The following is a 19,065-nucleotide window of genomic DNA, read 5'->3' on the forward strand; positions in this document are numbered from 1 at the left end:
ATGGGATTGCTAATGGGATGGTCTGAAAATAGGCGTAAATATATTGGTTTCTGCAAGCCACTGTCTTTGAAGTCTAGAGCGAAGGTTTGGGTAGCCTGGGACTCGTCTGACTCTAATGGAGAGTCATGGAAGTAAGACATGTTCCACATGGAAGTAGGACAATCAGGGAGATCATTGTGGGCAGGAAGCTGCACTGAAAGATCAGAGCCCCTCAAGTTACATCTGCTTAATCTAACACTGGAGAAGGCAATGGCACCCCACTCCAGTACTCTTGCCTGGAAAATCCCATGGACAGAGGAGCCTGGTAGGCTGCAGACCATGGGGTCACTAAGAGTCGGGCACAACTGAGCAACTTGACTTTCACTTTTCACTTTCATGCATTGGAGAAGGAAATGGCAACCCACTCCAGTATTCTTTGCCTGGAGAATCCCAGGGACAGAGGAGCCTAGTGGGCTGCCATCTATGTGTGGCGTCTATTCTGTTAACACACATAACAGAATATAAAATTGAAGTTTGATGAAGATAAAGTTGCAGGACTGAGGGAAAGTGGTAGAGTTGGAGGACCCAAAGGTGTCAGCAATCACAGCAGCATCCCACCATCGGAAAATTAGGAGATCAGAGATGCTAAGAAAGCATAGCTCCTCATTTGGTGCCTGCTGCTATTTGTAGCATAGTAGACGTGAAATTCCATGAAAAGAAGGAAGAGGCAGCAGGGTCGTTGACAAGATGGATCTTCCCTGCAATTTAGCTCCACAACTCTCCCTCTCTCATTACTCCAGTCTCCATAACAGTACACATTGGTGTTTTCGCAGCACTTCTTTAAAAGGGCCTCATTAGAAATCTCTGCAAATTCCCATGACAGAGCATGCATTCATTCATTCAATTATAGTTATAGGAAGCCTGTGTTTTTTAGGTGTGTTCCAAAATAAGACCGACTCTTTTCTCAAGGAGCTTGTGATCTAATCCAGGAGAGATATGTGAGCAAGTAATGGGAAAATGCCATGCCATGTGACAAGTGTCCAGTAGATATATGTGTGGGAGAAGAGCAGGTAAAGGAGGATAAAAGGCAAAGAAGGTGTTCACAGCAGAGGTCATGTTGAATGAATAGGAGTTTACCGGCTAGACAAGTTGGGGAAAGCATCCCAAGCAATGGAAGGAGCTGGTGTAAAGATACAGAGTATTGAAGTAATTTTGTGTCTCCTTAGGGGACAGATAGAAAGAAGTTCAATGAGGTTGAAGGGAGCAGGGGGAAGATGATGAAAAGTTCTGAATGTATTGCTAAGGATCTTGGTTTATTATTTTATAGGTGATGGACAAATTGAAGAATTTCTGACACCTTGGATGGTGAAGCAAGAGAGATTTGTCCCAGGACAGGTTAGCACTCTGCACTGTCCCTTTCTACCTTTCTATGGACTTTTTCCCCCCAGATGACAAGACCTGAGTTAGTCACACTCTGGTGCATGGCACTCTGTTGACATAGGATTACGCACATCCCTTCATTTATGTAATTGTGTTATATTTTAATTTTACTTCATTTTCCCTCTTCAGCCATGATCCCCACAGCCATTCCATCCTCTTCACAGAGGCATCCACTCTGGTGGATTTGCCAGATGATCCTTAGATATTTACGTATCCTTGTAACTTACGCTGTGCCTTTTTGTATGTGTATTTTTCTTGTTGAATTTATTTAGAAATTGTAAAAACAATTAACACTTTTAATTTATCAATATATTGGAGTATAGTTGATTAACGATATTGTGTTTGTTTCAGGAGTACATGAAAATAATTCTGTTACACATATGCAGCACAGTGTAGAACACATTCTTTTTCAAATTCTTTTCTCGTTTAGATTATTACAGGGTATTGACCAGAGTTCCTTGTTTTTTTTTTTAGCTCACACAGGCCGTATTGTGATGTGACTTGTTTTCATTCAGCACTGTTTCATAATCTATCTTAAGGCTTTATGGGTACCTGAATTATTACTTCCTGTGCCAATGTGCTAAGTGCTCAGTCGTGGCTGACTCTTGGTGACCCCGTGGACTGTAGCCTGCCAATTTTCTCTGTCCAAGGGATTTCCCATGCAAGAATACTGGAGTGAGTTGCCAGTTCCTCCCCGGGGAGATCTTCCCAACCCAGGGATTGAACCCACGTCTCCTGCATTGGCAAGCAGAATGTTTACCACCGAGCCGCCAGGAAAGCCTTATTACTCCCACAGAATTACAGAGTCAGAAAATACTATATGTTGGTGAGGATGAAGGGATGTGGTGCTCTCATGTATAATTACTTGGAGTGTGAACTGGTATAGCTGTTCTGGAGGGCAACCTGCCACACTGGTAAGCCAAAGATACATACAGCTCATACCTGCAGTCCCGATCTTGATTCCATATCCCCAAATAATTCCTATCCAGATCCATAAGGGGACATATATGAGGGTGCTTATTGCTGCATTGTTTGTTCTAGAGGACAGTGAACTTCTTATTCAACTTTAGGGGAAGAAATCAGGAAATGTGAGTAGAATCTGTGGGGAAAACTTATATTTTTAAAACAAGTAAGTCATTTCATTATTAACATGAAAAATCTCTACATTTATTTGGGTTCTTTTTTATACCCTCTAATAGTTTTAGATTTTTCTCCATCAAGGCTTCTTATGCATGCCTAATTATTTAATTCCTAAATATTATATAGCTGTTGTTGTTATTGTGAGTAGGGCCATTTTTAAAATTACATTTTCTGTTTAATTGCTATTAGTGTAATGAAACCATTAGCTCTCTTATCATGACAGGTTGTTGCTTTTGAGGGTTTTTCAAGTAGGGAATCATGCTATCAGGAAAAAATAATATTATTAAGTCTCTTCCCTCTCAAAACTTTTAGTTCTTGCCTTGCTCTCTTTTATTACAGTGGCCAGGACTTCCAAAGTTATGCTGAACAAGAGTAGTGATAGCTGTTTTCTTTCTTTGTTCCTGATTTTAAGATGGCTACATTTAGAGTTACTCTAGTAGGTATGAGGTTTACTCCAGGTAGCAACAAAGACTTTAACAAGACTCAAACGTTCCCTTCTATTTCTAGTTATCTGAGAGTTCATATTTTTATATTACAAATAGACATTGACTTTTTTTCAAATGCTCTTTAGACTTCTATCTATGAGATAGTTGTTGTTTTTTTTTTTTTCCTTTTTAGTTCATTAGTGTGGTGATCTACAAGGACAGATTTTCTGTTATAAAAGCATTCTTCATCCCTAAGATAAACCCTATTTCATTATAATATATTATTTTTTAAAAACTCTACCAGGTTCTGTTAGCTACTTTTTAAAGGATTTTACACCTATTTTCATATATGAAATGGGTATAAATTTCTTTTACTATCATCATTTTGTATTGAAATCCAGATTATATAGACTTCATAAAGTGAGTTGACTAGCGTCCTCTCTTTTTCTACACTCTGTAACAACCTACATATGATTGTTACACATTTCTAGAAAATGTGAAATTACACATTTCTAGAAAATTTAGTAAAATTTGAACAGTCTGTAGCTAGAGGATTTTTATTATTTTCATGAAAAGGTGAATTCTTATTTTTCCAATTTCACTAGTGGTTTTAGTCTATTCACATTTTAGACTTCATCTTACATCAATTTTTGGCATTTGTATATTTTCAAAGACATTTGTTCATTTTGCCCAGGTTTTCAAACGTATTGGCTATGTATATCTGGGTGTACAATTTTAAATTTCTAATATCTTTCTGTATTCTGTTTATTTGCAATTTCTGGCTGTCACTTTTCCCCTTTAACATTTTTGCCTAAAGCTGTTCTATCAATCTTATGAAAAAAATTCAGGTCTTCGTTTAGCTAAATTTTTCTTCTTTGGTGTTTCTGTTGTTTAGTATTTTATTGATTTTCATCTTATATTTATTATTTCCTTCCTTTGTATATCTTTGGGCTATCTCTGTTGTCCATTTTCCAATTTCCTGAAGTAAGCACTTAGCTCATTGGTTTTAAATCTTTCTTATTTTCTGATGGATATGTTTATTAAATCTATAAATTTCCTTCTAAGCAGTGATTTAGTGTGTCATACAAATTTTGACTGGTATATTTTTAATACCATTTAATTTTAAGTTTCCTATTTAAACAAAGGGTTTGGACACATATTTTTTAGTTTCCAGACAAGTATATTTTAATATTTCTTTTCTTGTTACCTATTTCTTATTTTATACATATTTCAGGTAACACTATATCATCTGATTCTTTGGAATTTATTGTGACTTCTTCTGGGTCCTATTAAATAGTTGGTTTGTGTAAATGTTTTGTATGTGATTAAAAAGAAGTATATTCTCTCTTAAGGATAATACATGGATACATGATCAGTAGAAAGATCCAAGTTCTTAATTTTGTTCTTTGACTCTTTTTTATATTTGATTTTTAAAATATGAACAAAATTTGTCCATGTGGCCTTCAAATTTCCTAAACCAGGGTTGAATGAGCGTCAGTGAAATAAGATTGGGCATGAGCTGGGTGATGGAGGAGGGAATTTTTTTTTTCACCCTTTGTATCTAATTTGAGTGTACTATGCTAGTAACTTCCTGGAGGAGGCCACGGCAACCCACCCCAGTATTCTTCCCTGGAGAATCTCACAGCAGATGTGCCTGGAGGGCTACAGTCCATAGGGTCGCAAAGAGTTGGACTCAACTAAAGCGATTTAGCATGCATGCTTCCTGGTTACTTCTCATAGAGACACATATTTTATTTACAGTTGGTGTAAGAAGAGGGGAGAATAAAAGAACGAAATGAGTGAGATTTGGCTGAGTGCTTCCCCACAACGGAAGGAAAATTTAAGAAAGTTGCTCCAGTTTGGACCCTGTGGATGGCTTATAACTTGGAGAAAGGTAATGTGTCTATGTATGTTTGACTGTGAGTATGTGTGAGTGTGTGTGTTTGTGTGTATGTATGCGTGCAGGTACTTTTCATGAATTGGAACATTTGGGCACCTTTGGGACATCTTAGATGGAGAGAAAAAACAAAATAGAGAGAACATTTTGCTATCACCTCCAAATTTCTCCTTCCTGAGCAAAACAAGAAATCTCTGTGCTGTGGTTGGCAGGAATAGGTAATTACATTGAAACCACTTTTGTGGGTTTCTTTTTGTAATTATTGTTTTGTATGAACAAATCTCAGAACTACCATAAATGTAGATGGGAGTTATACATTAATGCAGCCACTGGGTCTGAGACTAATATTTGTATATGCATGTGAGCTCCCCTGGGGCTCTCAGAAATATTTTGGGAAGTGGATTTTGTAAAAGACTGGATAATCAAGCAGGAGAAAAGCTCATGGTCATTGGATTTGGGGCATTAAGTATTAAAATGACTTAATTTGTACTCATAGGATGTGTGTCTTTGTGTGTATTATGAGATTATATGTTTTTTGAAAATACGTATAGCACGGATATAACTTATTTTTCACAAGTAGCTTTGTTAACCTGCTTCATCCATTCAACCATATGTCATTGATATGGTATAACAGCCAATAAAAATATTATTAGTAATCCACAGTTGGAAAGAATTAATACATTTGAAAATTGGAGGTATTCACTACTGGCTTGTCTGATCAGGCCCAATTTACTTAGCAAAGAAGTATCCAAACATTTAAGTATGCAAATATATAAAGCCAAATGAGACATCATTTAATTCCTTTATTGTCTTATAGTGAAACACAGCAAATGAGCAAGTTGATGGCTTTATGCCAATTATTTTCACTACGATTTCTTTTATGCTAAGGTATAGCTGAAGGCAAGCCCTCAAAATCTAGCACAAACATGCAGCAGCAATAACATGAATATTTTAGGGGCTATAAGATTCTTTTCACGGGTTATGGTTGGAAATAAAAAATTTAAGTTGCAACTGCTTTGGCAAGTGTCATAAATGACTGGGACTAAATGTAAGAGTGTGTGTGGCCTCAATCCCAGACTCGCTTTTAAAAGACCCAAGTTCTAGGTGGCTCCGTTGCTCAATGGATAGCGCATTGGACTTCTAAAACACCCAAGTTCTGGGTGTTTAAGGCCCTCCACAGTGCCATCCTCTTTCTTCCTATCTTTCTAGACTAATCTTTTACCATCACCACGCTTAATGCAGTTCCACAACTCCTTCCAGTCACATAGCCTTACTTAACAGGACGTGCCTTTTCACGTTCAAGGAATATGGCCTAAGGACCATCTTCAAATAGCAAAGCCAACAACCTTGCAGTACAATGATGGCAACACCAAGAAACTCAGACAACTGAAGCTGACTAGCTGAGTCCCAGAGAGCAGTGGGTTTGCAAGGCTATTGTCATGCCGCCCGGCATGACAGCATGACCCCTGCGTTTCCTCCGGTCCTCTGCCAGACCACACACGTTCCTTCACCTAGTCCTCCTGCGGGTCGTGTCCATCGATCGGAACAGTGACCACAGCAGGGACCACACAAGGATACCTTCCCTGTCCAAAAGTGGGAACGTCCTGCGCTTGTTGGGGACGTCCATTCCCATTGAAAGGGAGACATGATTAATCTTGAGGAGAATTAGAGTATTTAACCTACTTGTGTAAGGGTGGTTTTTCCCATTCTAGGAAAAAAACAAGTAGAGTAATTTTAGCGTTTAAAGCACATCAAGAATTAATGAACATCATTCCTTTTTTCTTACCAAAGGTGCATCACTGCTTAAAAGCACAAAGTGCTGATGTAGCCAGTGATTCCAGAACCCAGGGCCTCAGCATAGCATTTTAAAGACTCATCCTCATAATAAATTACTATTTTAATGATAGCCCTGGTAACACCTGGTAAATGGAAAGCGCTTTATGTAGATTAAGCAACATAGCTCCCATTATTGGTTTAACTATACTTGAGATCTTAAAAAGACTTAAATAACTGTTCATTTAGTGCAGTTTCTGCTGAATTATTTAAAAACACCTCCTTACTGCTTTAACTTTGAATCTGCATTAGAAAGTATAATGCCAGTTAGGATTCCTCCACTGCCTCAAACGCTTTAAATATAAATACAAACTGAATCCACCCACAAATACAATTTCTCTCTTCACACTATGATCTTTCATCCTAAACTTAGGCAAAAAAAAAAAAAACCCAAAAAATTTACAGGAGAGAGTCAGAAAATTAGGACATAATTAAGGTAACAAAAATTAAGGCCTAATGGATAGCTTTTTGGAAGTGCTAAAGACACATGGTTCAGAGTTGTGCATTTAGGTAGAAAACTCAGTGTTTACATTTGACTAGTACAAGTTCCAGAATTACATAATGTAAAATATAAATGTAAGTACTTATATAAGCACTTATGTAAAACCAGAAATGAAAGATATTGGCTCAGTTGGTTGATTTGAATTTCATTTAATGTAATAATCAAAAGTGAAATTCAGATGCAAGGCATACCTTTGGTTGACCTTGTTTTATTTTTGTTTACTTTTGCAAAGCTGAATGTTTCTCCTGCTCCCCTTGCCTGCCCCTGCCACTTACTTCTCATTAAATGAAAATTAGATATTAACTTTAAGCCTCCATCAGATGTTTCTCAAAGTAGACCCAAACTGTTTCATATTCCTTATATATACTTTGGGTCCCAAGAAACCTTTCTACAGCCCACTTCTCCTACCTGGAATGTTTGTTTCTTGCTGCCTCATGTCCCTTCCTCTCTATTCAGAGCACTCTACTTAAGGAAGCTCTTCCACAAAAGAATTCTCAGCAAATCTCTTCTGGTTCCAGGCATTCTGATCTCCCTATTAGGATTGCACCTTATGTTGTTGTTCAGTTGCTAAGTCATGTCCAACTCTTTGCGACCCCATGGACTGCAGCACTCCAGGCTTCCCTGTCCTTCACTATCCTGGAGTTAGCTCAAACTCATGTCCATTGAGTTGGTGATGCCATCTGATCAACTCATCTTCTGTCATCCCCTTCTCCTCCTGCCCTCAATCTTTCCCAGCATCACTGTCTTTTCCAGTGAGTCGGCTCTTCACATCAGGTGGCCAAAGTATTGGAGCTTCAGCTTCAGCATCCGTCCTTCCAATGAATATTCAGGGTTGATTTTTAGGATTGATGGATTTGATCTCCTTGCAGTCCAAGGGACTCTCAAGAGTCTTCTCCAGCACCAGTTTGAAAGCATCAACTCTCCAGTGCTCAGCCTTCTTTATGGTCCAACTCCCACAGCTGTGCATGACTGCTGAAAAAAATCATAGTTTTGACTATATGGACCTTTGTTGTTAAACTGATGTCTCTGTTTTTTATTATGCTGTCTAGGTTTGTGCCCTATATCCTTGTATTAATACATGCCAACTCTCCTCAAATGGGTTGCCAATATGGTTTTGAACTATTTTGTTACCACATATTTTCACTTGGATACAACTCAGCTGTTTTGCACACTCTCTCAGCATTACTGCTCACAAAGCGTTTCTGCTGGGCAATTGGAAGCTTAGAATATCTATTTGAACCAGAGTGCCATCTACTGGTAGGAAGGCTATAATCTGTCAACATGACTTGTTCAGTGGCTAAGTTGCACACAACTCTTTGCAACCCCATGGACTGCAGCATGCCACTACCTCTGCCCAATGTACACACACAGGCACACACACAGAAACCAGTTCTCACAGTTTGATTAAATAAGGAATATGCTATATCAAATAAAAACCTTGCTCCCACCTTTAGTAAGATCTATGTATACAGAAAGCAATGACAATGAGATAAGATTCCCATTTGGATCCTCTAAATGAAACTGTCATCGTCAAGAGATGGGTGTGAATTTTAGAGTCTGTTCTCTGGCTTTTCTGTAACTTTTTCTTTCTATTTATTAAAAAAGATCATATATGAAATGAGGAACTGGAGCAATATACAGCAAAATATCTGAATGCCATTGTTTCTATGGAAATGGCAGTGTTGTACAAGGAAGACTAGTTTTTTGTTTTACTTCAAGAATTTAGGCCTTCCAGAAGGTGAACCAGCCCTCCAGGATGGACCATAGTTTTAGATCATGAGTCTCTGAGTGACTATACTTTCTCAGCACACCGTGGAGGGACTGTATAAAGGAACAAAATGAGAAATATTTAGTCCTTGTGTATCAGGCTGACATTTTAGCCTATTAAATAATTCTTCAAACCCTTTAATAACACCGATCTTTCTACTCACTATAAGGCAAATCATATTGTGGGTAAAGTAAATTGCACAGAAGCAGGCCTGTAAATTAAGAGAAAACTTTTCTTTCCCCACACAAGGCTGATTTAGATAGCGTGGGATCATTAGTGACCAAACAGATGCCCCTCATCTATAACCCAGAGACAGCTCTCAGCTGTACAGAGAACCTTTCTTTTCCTACAGAGAGGTGAACTCAAAACTTGTCACTGATTTTTGCACCCTCTTAATCTTCCTGTTTATTCTGTGCTTCATTAAAGTCAGTCTCCATGGGGCAGACTGTCATCCAAGCTCAGCCTGCCCTGCTGTCTGCTCTCTCCAGAGAGCATCCTTCATCCTGATAAACGGGCTGTGAGCTGAACACGTGACTGAGCTCCTTAAAGTAAACAGATTACAGAGAGCAACCCCTTCCACACTCACTCAGCAGAACTGGATAAGTAGGAGCTCTGACGTGGTCATCGTGGTGGAGACAATGCTTTCCCGATAGATGGGGTTTCAGATTTACTGTTGTAAAATGATATAGAGGATATTTATCTTTATCACTGTGTCATCCCATACCTTTAAGGCTGCATTAGCTAATGTCATTCATTGGCCAAATGTTTCCCTCGGGATTTGGCATTGTTATAGGATGTCTGCTGCAAGACAGGCTCTGTGCTAGGCATTGCAGACACAAATATACACCGAAAAAGAGACAGTGATGACTGCGATGGGAAACACAGTGAAGCTCTGTGGGAAGCCAGAAGGCATGCCACCATTACAAGGCCAGCCGTGTTCTAAGCTTAGCGTCTGCCTGTTTGTTGGACTCACAGACCATATTATCCTGGAGCAAGTGTTATATCGGCATGAAAAGGCGACACTGGAGCCCACAACTGGTTTCCAGGCAGCGCTACCTTTACCCTGACTCACGCTGACAGATAAGTCAGGAGGGCTACCTGAGGGTGCTTGAGTCCTTCCTACCTAGGAAACCAAATGCAGACAAGACTCTGGAGAAGCAAAGTCTTATCTCTCACGGAGAAGTTTCAGAGCATCTTGGATGCCTGAGCTGAGGACAGTGGTGTTCCTGTGACCACCAGCTGAGCATCAGAATCACTCCCCAGTATCTGGATGATGGGAACCGTGAAAAAGACACCCCCTTGTCATGGCAAGGGTAGAGGTCTAGGCAGCCCCACAGGACTTTGAAAGCATCCATCCTAGACGACCAGGGCAATAAACACCTGTACTGAGTTAAGAATCAGGATAAACTCAAGAGAGACTCCCAACCACCACGCCTCAGTTTTCCCAAGGTCTGAGCAGCAGAAATCCAAGAAGGGTCCTGATTATCAGCGCTTCTTAATAATGATTACAGCTTCTGCCTGGGAGGCTTGAAGATCAAAAAGAAAACAAGACTCCAAGGAGATGGAGCCCACCAGAGGCTGCTCTGGGCTCCTGACTTGCCTCTAGTTTATTTAATGAAAACAGCAGCAATGAAGAGCCTGCACAGGCAAGGTGTCAAGGGCAAGGGTTAAAACAGCTGTGGGGCTGTGAACCTGTGCAAATCCACCCACCATCAGAGCTCAGTCCAGCTGACTTCTCTTCCTTTTGGTTCTCCAGGCCCTTGCTGGACCACATGCATCTCTCCTTCCTCTGAGCCCCTCTTACAGTGCACAGTTTATTTAGCATTTTATTATATTTAGTCTCATAATCTAATTGTTCGTTGTACACTGAGTTACCACAACAAAATCACATTTGTGTCTTTCAGTTCTTTGAAATGAGAGAGTTACAGTAGCAGGCATGCAGCAGGTGTTTAGTACTTAATCTAATTGGGGATCAGAAAATAAGAGTTGTAGAAATGTTCATATAACTTCCTCCTTTCACAGAATAGTACCCAGATCCAGAGAATTGCTGCTTTATCCATTTCACAGGTGTCTAATGAAACTTTCAAGCCATCGTGCTGGGTGCTGTGCAGGAGACAGAGATGCCCAACAAAGGGGCCTGGCTCTCATGGACCTTTCTGTGAGGCATGGATAATAGGATGCTTGCCTCAATCACCAAAGGGGGAAACCCATGAGGAAAGTAAAAATAAGCCTGAGGGGTCTCAGGTGAGGGAGATAATGGGGCTTCTGAGAAACTCCGGGTGGGTTTATGAAAAAGGTGGCAGCTGAATTCCATGTGGAAGGATGTGCTCTGCGGGAATGGGGAAGGGGCATCCAAGTGGGAGGGCACCGTGGCCTTCACCAAGCTTTACATCCAAGTCAACACCAGCCACGGGAGTCCGCTGGGACAGGTGTGACAGTGGCTGCCCTCCATGCCCAACCTTCTGGGGGTCTGCTGAGGAAGAACATGCCTGTGTACCAGACTCAGAGCTCAGAGTTCCTCTTGATGTGGTCACCCAGCTCTCCACACCCAAAGAGGGCTGCCTCTCTCCTCTTCTCCGTTCTATTTACTCCTTCTGGGGCTTCTCTGGTGGCTAAGACTTCAGTGAGGGAGACCCGGGTTTGATCCCTGGGTGGAGAAGATGCCCTGGAGAAGGAGGGCATGGCAACCCACTCCAGTATTCTTGCCTGGAGACTCCCATGGATGGAGATGGGCTCTGAGCCTCTAGGGTGGGCTCGGCCCCGGAACCCTAGACCGAGGCCCAGCTGTGTGCAGCGCCCTGGCCCACACGTGCGCGTTAGGCTCTCCCCTGAGGACTTGGCAAGTCATCACAAGGCTCACATCGCGAGGGAGACAGATGCCGCGGGCTTCTCTCTCAGCTCTTATTCTGCCGGCGCTCCGCCCCAGGGTCGGCTCTTCCGCGAGGGAAGCCAGGCTGGGCCCTGTTTCTGGGAAAAGCAGTGGGTGGCTGAGCGAACTCAGACCCAGAGCTTCCAAGCTTTCCCCGGTGAGTCCCCGTACCCGCTCCACTGCTTGCGCCCAGCCCTGCCTTCAGATGGTCCGCACAACCCTCCCCCTGCCCAGAAGGGTCCTTTTCCGCAACCCTGCCGGCGACTGAGTTCCGCCTTCCCCACCCACAGGAGTAGCACCCGGAGCTTCTGCTCACCCAGCTCCCCTACACTGGGCTTGTCCAGGAGCCAAAGCAGTCTCTCCAGGTCTGCTTGCTTTCTTGGGTCTCCTGTTGCTTGTTCCCTTTGGATTTAAGGGGAGAGGGACACAGCATCAGGATACCAAGGCAGCAGCAGGAGGGGGGCGGGGGGGGGGGGGGAACAGACGCGGATAAGGTGCTTCTCTCTTCTTAGCTTAACAGCCTGCCTCACAAGTTCCTCTCCATTTCTCCCTCTAGGCCTGGATCTTCAGCCTCCCACCTTCAACTTAAATTCTAGCTTCTGACGGCCATGTCAAGGGGAGCTCTGAAAGTGGCATCTGGAGGAAAACGGAGCCTCTTGGGCCCTCCAGCAGCTGGTGAGGCCCTCCTGCCTTGTTTTGATTGTTGCTCACTTGCTGAGCCTTGTCGACTCCTTGTGACCCATGGACTGCAGCATGCCAGGCTTCCCCGTCTTTCGCTATCTCCCAGAGTTTGCTCAAACTCATGTCCATTGAGTCAGTGATGCCATCCAGTCACCTCATCCTCTGTCGTCCCCTTCTCCTCCTGCCTTTAACCTTTCCCAGTATCAGGGTCTTATCCAATGAGTCTGTTCTTCCCATCAGGTGGCCGAAGTATTGGAGCTTCAGCATCAGTCCTTACAATGACTATTCAGGGTTGACTTCCTATTGATTGGTTTCTGATTGCATTTCCGTCTGGTGGCACTAGGGGTAGGTACTGTGGGAAGATGCTCCAAGCCAGGGCACCTAAAGTGCTGCCTCTTAGCTGTGAGGCCTCTTGTCCCTTTGGCTTGGGTGAGCTTTAAGTCACTGTTACTTTAGAGGTATGATATCCTTTTTACCTTGTACATTTTTAAGCTCCTCTGTCCCCAGATTTAGTTCAAATGAAATTTATATATGGCAAAGCTATGATTCAGTTCCTATCCTTTGGCAGCCATGCATTTCACACTGTCTAATGTCACTCTGTCTGAGGTAGGGCAGTACATCAGGGCTGTACTCGATTTTCTTTTTTCCTCCTTCCAACTATACTTCGTCCTTATGCCTGTGGATGGGGGCCTCTGTTTTCCCACCCATTTGTCTGTCAGGCAGGCATGGGCAGTGCTGATACTGGCCAGACTGAGCTCACACTGTTGCCTCAAAACTTCCAGGTCCTTTTAAACACTCCTCCTTAGGGCTCTCTGTGGATCTGGACTGAGAGAAAAGGCTAGAGGGGTGACTTCTTTGCTGTAATCTGCCACAAAGTCCTCATATTTGAACATATAAGGGCAGCAACCTCTGGTCACCTAGCCTGACAATGTGACCGCCCTGGGAACCAGTGGTCACAGATTACCCAGCTTAAGGCCAAGTCACTGGACAGGGTTTCACTGGTCTTTCTCTACCCCCAGCTCCAAGAAACTACACCAGCTCACAGTTAACATTCAGGAGATATTCATGGACAAAGAGGACATAAGATGTATAGACATTAGGTACTTAATATTGATCTCCTCAAAAGAGGTTTAACACTAGTAAAAAACTGAAAAGAGACTCAAAACAATTTTCCTTTTAGAAATTGTCCTGTGGAAGCATTTGAATGTATGATAAAGAATATCCTTCTCAATCTACTAAGCAAATGTTGTAGAATCTGTGAACCCAAGGCTAACACCCTGGAAGCTTTCTCTCCAGTCTGCAGGCCTTGGCTCCCTCTAGTGTCCCTGACTCAGCCTTTGTTTCAGGCTTAAAATGCCCAAGACCTAAGGAGTTTCTTTACATGGAGATTCAAAGGCAGGTTCAAGGAACTTCTCTTCCTCTTAACCTTCCATGGCAACTCTTGACCAAGTTCATCTCCTCCCTCCATGCACTCCTTTGTTGTTTTCCCTGGCTTACAATTAACATTTTATCCTGTTTATAATTCTTTCCTGTGTAGTATTGTCTTGACCCCTGCCCCCAAATGTGCCCACAATTTCAGGCATGCAATAGGTATCTAATACTTACTTTAAATTTGAGCATCAAAATAGTAGAGTCTAGGAAAGCTAATATAGCTTCTCTCTTAGAATGGGAAATAGATCCAGAGAATTGATGCTGTATTTATTCCACAGGTGTCTAATGAAACTTTCAAAGCACTGTGCTATGCCCTGTGCAGGAGACAGAGGTTCTCAACAGAGGGGCCCGGCTCTCGTGGACTTTTCATTGAGGCATGGAAAATAGGATGCATGCCCTAATCACCAAGGGAGGGAACCCAAGAGGAAGGTAAGAATAAGCCTGAGGGGGTCTCAGGTGAGGGAGTGATGGTCTGCTGGGGGACTTGGTGGTTTTACAGAGAAGGTGTCACTAGAGCTCTGTCTTGAAGTATTTGGATATGAGGGGATAGAGGGATAGTGTGGTGTTGTGGAAGCACATTCAGGGAAGGAAACAGAAGGAAAATATAAGAAACTAGGACCAAAATGCCTCAGGGTCAAATAATAGCAGACCTTGAATGCAAGCCAAGAAGCCTGCATTCTAATGAGTAAGCAAGAAGCATTATGAAGGAAGAACTTCATAAAAATTTCAACTTCTTGAACATGTTTTGAACTCTTTCAAAAGTGAATTCTCCATCCTCGGAGGCTTAAGTAGCGATTGGATGTACTTTTATCCAGTTTATAATTATCCTCTTCTGATTTATAGAGATTCATAAAGGGAATTCATGCATGAACTAGGTAACTGTTGTGGTTACTGCTGATTGAGATTACAGAATCAGGCTTTTGGAACTAGAAAGTGACCCTAACATCATAGGAGGGGAAACTGAATTTATTTTTGTATTTTAGTAAGCGCTAAATATATACTTCTACAATTAATGAATGACATGAAGAGAGTTGTGCTTTGTGTGTGTGTACTAAGTCGTTTCAGTTATGTCTGACTCTTTGTGAACCTATGGACTGTAGCCCACCAGGCTCTTCTGTCCATGGGATTCTCCATGCAAGAATATTGGAGTAAGTTGCCATGCCCTCCTCCAGGAGATCTTCCCGACCCAAAGATCGAACCCTGTCTTATATCTCCTGCATTGGCAGGCAGATTCTTTTTGTATTTAGCAAGTGCTAACAGTATGCTTCCACAATTAATGAATGATATAAACAGAGTTGTGCTTTAGGGAAAGGAATTTGGCAGCAAGGTTTAAACTATATTAGCAAGAAGGGAAAGACTGGATATACAGAAACTGGTTGCTGCTGCTGCTGCTGCTGCTGCTGCGTCGCTTCAGTCGTGTCCCACTCTGTGCGACCCCATAGACGGCAGCCCACCAGGCTCCACCATCCCTGGGATTCTCCAGGCAAGAATACTGGAGTGGGTTGCCATTTCCTTCTCCAGCATGAAAGTGAAAAGTGAAAGTGAAGTCGCTCAGTTGTGTCCGACTTGTTGCGACCCCACGGACTGCAGCCTACCAGGTTCCTCTGTCCATGGGATTTTCCAGGCAAGACGACTGGAGTGGGGTGCCATTGCCTTCTCCGACAGAAACTGGTTAGGACACTATTATTCATTTTCAGGGCCTAAACTAGATTAGTGAAAATGGGAATGAAGATAGACATTGTGGATGTAGAATCAAGATGACTACTTTGTTGTAATTATTTGTGACTTGCTTCCTCAACGGACTGAAAATTCCGTGGGAGCAAGAAGCATATCTTACTTTACTCTCTGTCCCTTCTGCCTAACAATGACTAGCACATGTAAGTGCTCGATAGGTATTGAATAGTGTTGACTGGCTGTGTGAGCAAGTAGTTGAGATGGTATTATTTGATGGGCACTGGATACACAAGCTTCTGGACTAGGGGCAGCCAGGGTCTCTGGATCTGAGTCCAGGACTTGGGGGGGTGGGGGAGGCAGAGCAGACACAGGGGGCAACAGTGTCTCTCCTGCCTCACTCTCCAGTCTGTCTAATCCATCCTGGGCAGGCCTCCATCTCCACAACCCCACCAGAACTTTTTACCTTTAGGGCACCCCGTCCTTGCCCTGTCTTCCTTCTTTGACTTCACTTCTCATTAGCATTTGACACAGTTAACCATTTCATTCCTGGAACATTCTCTTCACTTAACTTCTAAGGCATTACTTTCCTGGTTTTCTTCCTACCTTGCTGATGGCCCCCTTCATTCTAATTGTTTTATTCCCAATCATTTGAATCAGTGGTTCTCAACCTTAACTGCACATAAGAATCACTAGGAGCTTTTAAATCCTTAGACTTAATCTAGCTGCACCCCCAGACCAATTAAATCAGAATCTTTGAGAAATGGGTCCAAGTCCAATTCTTATTTAAAGTTCTCCTGATGATTCCAGTGTTAAAAACTCTTGTTCCAAATATTAGTATTCCTCAGAGCTTAGTCCTAAATCTCTTTCTACTTCTGGGTTTAGTCCTAGTCCCATGCGATTCATAAGAATCCTTATCATGTTGACATGTGGATCTATATTTACAGCCCCAACTTCTCTTTTGACTGATAGGTGTGTATGTGTAGTTGTCAACTCAAGATCTCCACTGGGATATAGACATCTCAAATTTAACAAGTCCAAATAGGACTTTTGATTTTTCCTGTCTTCCAATTCTATTCCTCCCTGCTGCTGCTGCTAAATCGCTTCAGTCGTGTCCGACTCTGTGTGACCCCATAGATGGCAGCCCACCAGGCTCCCCCGTCCCTGGGATTCTCCAGGCAAGAACACTGGAGTGGGTTGCCATTTCCTTCTCCAATGTATGAAAGTGAAAAGTGAAAGTGAAGTTGCTCAGTCGTATCTGACTCTTAGCAACCCCATGGACTGCAGCCTACCAGGCTCCTCCGTCCATGGGATTTTCCAGGCAAGAGTACTGGAGTGGGGTGCCATTGCCTTCTCCGATTCCTCCCTAGCATCCCCCAACCCAATTGATGGCATCATTGTTCATCCCGTTGTGCCGGCAAAGAAAACTTGGGAGGTATCTTTGAGTAAATGCTTTTTTGTCGTTTCCCACATCTAACCCATCATCAAGTCCTGACAGTTTTATTTCTAAAATACATTCTAGACTCAACCAGTTCCCATCACTTCTGCTACCACCATTCTCAACTCTCACTGCTCCACAGCCACGGCTTCCTGACTGTTCTCCCTGACTTCACTCTTGCAGTTTCATAGCTCAACAGCCCTTAGAGAGCTCTTCAAAAGTTTACATCATGTCGTACTTCTTCCTATTTAAAAATCTGTCCAGTGGCTTCCTATTACATTTATTTATTTTTTAAAAACATATGTTTATTTATTTATTTGGCTGTGCCGGTTTGTTAGTTGTGGTTTGTGAAGTCTTAGTTGCAGCATGTGGGATCTAATTCCCTGACCAGGGAATTAACCTAGGAACCCTGCTTTGGGAGTGTGGATTCTTAGCCCCTGGACCACCAAGGAAGTCCATTTCCTATTACATCTAGAACAAAATTCAAACTCTTCGGGCTAGCCCTCAATGTTCTTTGTGATCTGACCTTTCCTGCCATCCAACCCCTCCCTCACTCTCTGCTTCGTTTGCTCCATTCCTGCTCTACCTCTTTTCTGTTGTTTGTGGGATATAGTCTTTGCATCCGATGATCTACCTGAATCTTCACATGGCTTGATACTTACTGTTCAGATCTCTGCTCACAAGCTGTCTCTTTAGAAGAATGTTCGCTGACCTAGTTTCTCACAGCTAAAATAGTCAACATCCGTACTCCTAGTGGTCCTCCATCTTTTAACCTTGCTTTAGTCTCTTCTTAGCTTTTAGTATGATCTGAGTTTTTGTTTTTGTTTATTTCTGTCTCTCTCTAGTAGAAGACAGGTGACTTGTCTGCTTTGTTTATTACTGCTGGGTCCTCAGTAATTATCTGTTGAATGAATTGTTAAATCCAGACTTGAAATTCAAACTGATAGTGAAGTAGCCTGTACTACCAAACTGTCACTGTGAGGCAGATGAATAATCACAGCATGAGGTATAACTAATTAAAGACTCTATCAAAGGTGTTTTAGGAGGGTGTATGGCTTAGCCTATAGCAGACTATCTGCCTTATATTTCCTTCCTTCCTCTAGTCAAGGTGTTTGAAACTCTTCTATTGGCAACTCAGATTCATGTCTCTACATTGAAAGCTTTTCACCTTCTCTTGAATTCTCTACCAGAATTCAAATGCTTTCAACATTTGGCTAGTAAAAGAATAAGGAAGGAAGATTTCTGAGACACCAGACCAAGATAAGCGACTAAGAATAGAGGGAAGGCAAATGATGGTCATACTAAATTTTCCTCACCATGCCATCATGGCTTTGACAGAGTCTCTGGAGGGAATCAGTCCTATAGAAAGCTGGATGGCTGTAGGCCTTAACAAAATCTTTCTGTGTGGGTTCCAATGGGACTAGCAAACTCCTAATTTCTCTCTCGCCTTTGTACTTCTTACTCCAATCCTCAATATAATTTCCTGCATGTGGGGACTCGACAGTTTTGTATTCTATCCTCCTGATTGCTTTTCTATCACAGTAAATGAAGCAACCCAACCTATATCCATGAGAAAAGTGATTTTTAAATGCCTAAACAATATGTTATAGTATTCTTAAATGCTAGTTAAAAACATATTTCCTGATAAGGTAATATTTATATTCTAATAACACGTTAGAAACAAAGAATTTAATTTCTCTAGTATTCAAATTTGGGTTCCCTAAGAAGCAGACTCAGAGATGAAGGTTGGCATGCAGAGCATGTATCAGGGATCACTCTTGGGATTGACATTTGTGGAAGGGAAGAGGCAGGACTAGGCAGAGTGAAAAGCTGAGCTCAACCTCCACAAAGGCCTCAGCTCAGGCCCTGGAGAGCTTCTCAGAAGAGCTGGGAAGGCCCTTTAGAGTTGACTCCCTTGGTGGTGATGATGTGGGGCTTTCATACTCCCGCATCAGGCAGACATCAGATGCAAGCTGGTCCCCTAAGAGAGA

General features: G+C 42.3%; 1 protein-coding gene and 1 long non-coding RNA gene across 3 annotated transcripts in view; one reads left to right on the forward strand and one right to left on the reverse strand.

The window, feature by feature from the left end:
* LOC132660041 (uncharacterized) overlaps positions 1-19,065 on the reverse strand; it is a 127,407-nt gene that overhangs the window by 84,117 nt on the left and 24,225 nt on the right. The gene's annotated exons all lie outside the window — the stretch shown is intronic.
* MNS1 (meiosis specific nuclear structural 1) overlaps positions 2,233-19,065 on the forward strand; it is a 144,771-nt gene continuing 127,938 nt past the window's right edge. Inside the window, exons 1-3 of one of the 2 annotated variants that reach the window (XM_060417885.1) lie at positions 2,233-12,010; positions 12,410-12,528; positions 14,244-14,394. In XM_060417885.1, coding sequence (XP_060273868.1) covers positions 14,342-14,394 — 53 coding nt within the window. In that variant the 5' untranslated portion in view covers positions 2,233-12,010; positions 12,410-12,528; positions 14,244-14,341. The remainder of the gene's footprint in view (positions 12,011-12,409; positions 12,529-14,243; positions 14,395-19,065) is intronic. The other variant, XM_060417886.1, reaches the window with a different exon arrangement.

The sequence above is a fragment of the Ovis aries genome, chromosome 7 (assembly GCF_016772045.2).
Source record: "Ovis aries strain OAR_USU_Benz2616 breed Rambouillet chromosome 7, ARS-UI_Ramb_v3.0, whole genome shotgun sequence".
NCBI classification, from domain to species: domain Eukaryota; kingdom Metazoa; phylum Chordata; class Mammalia; order Artiodactyla; family Bovidae; genus Ovis; species Ovis aries.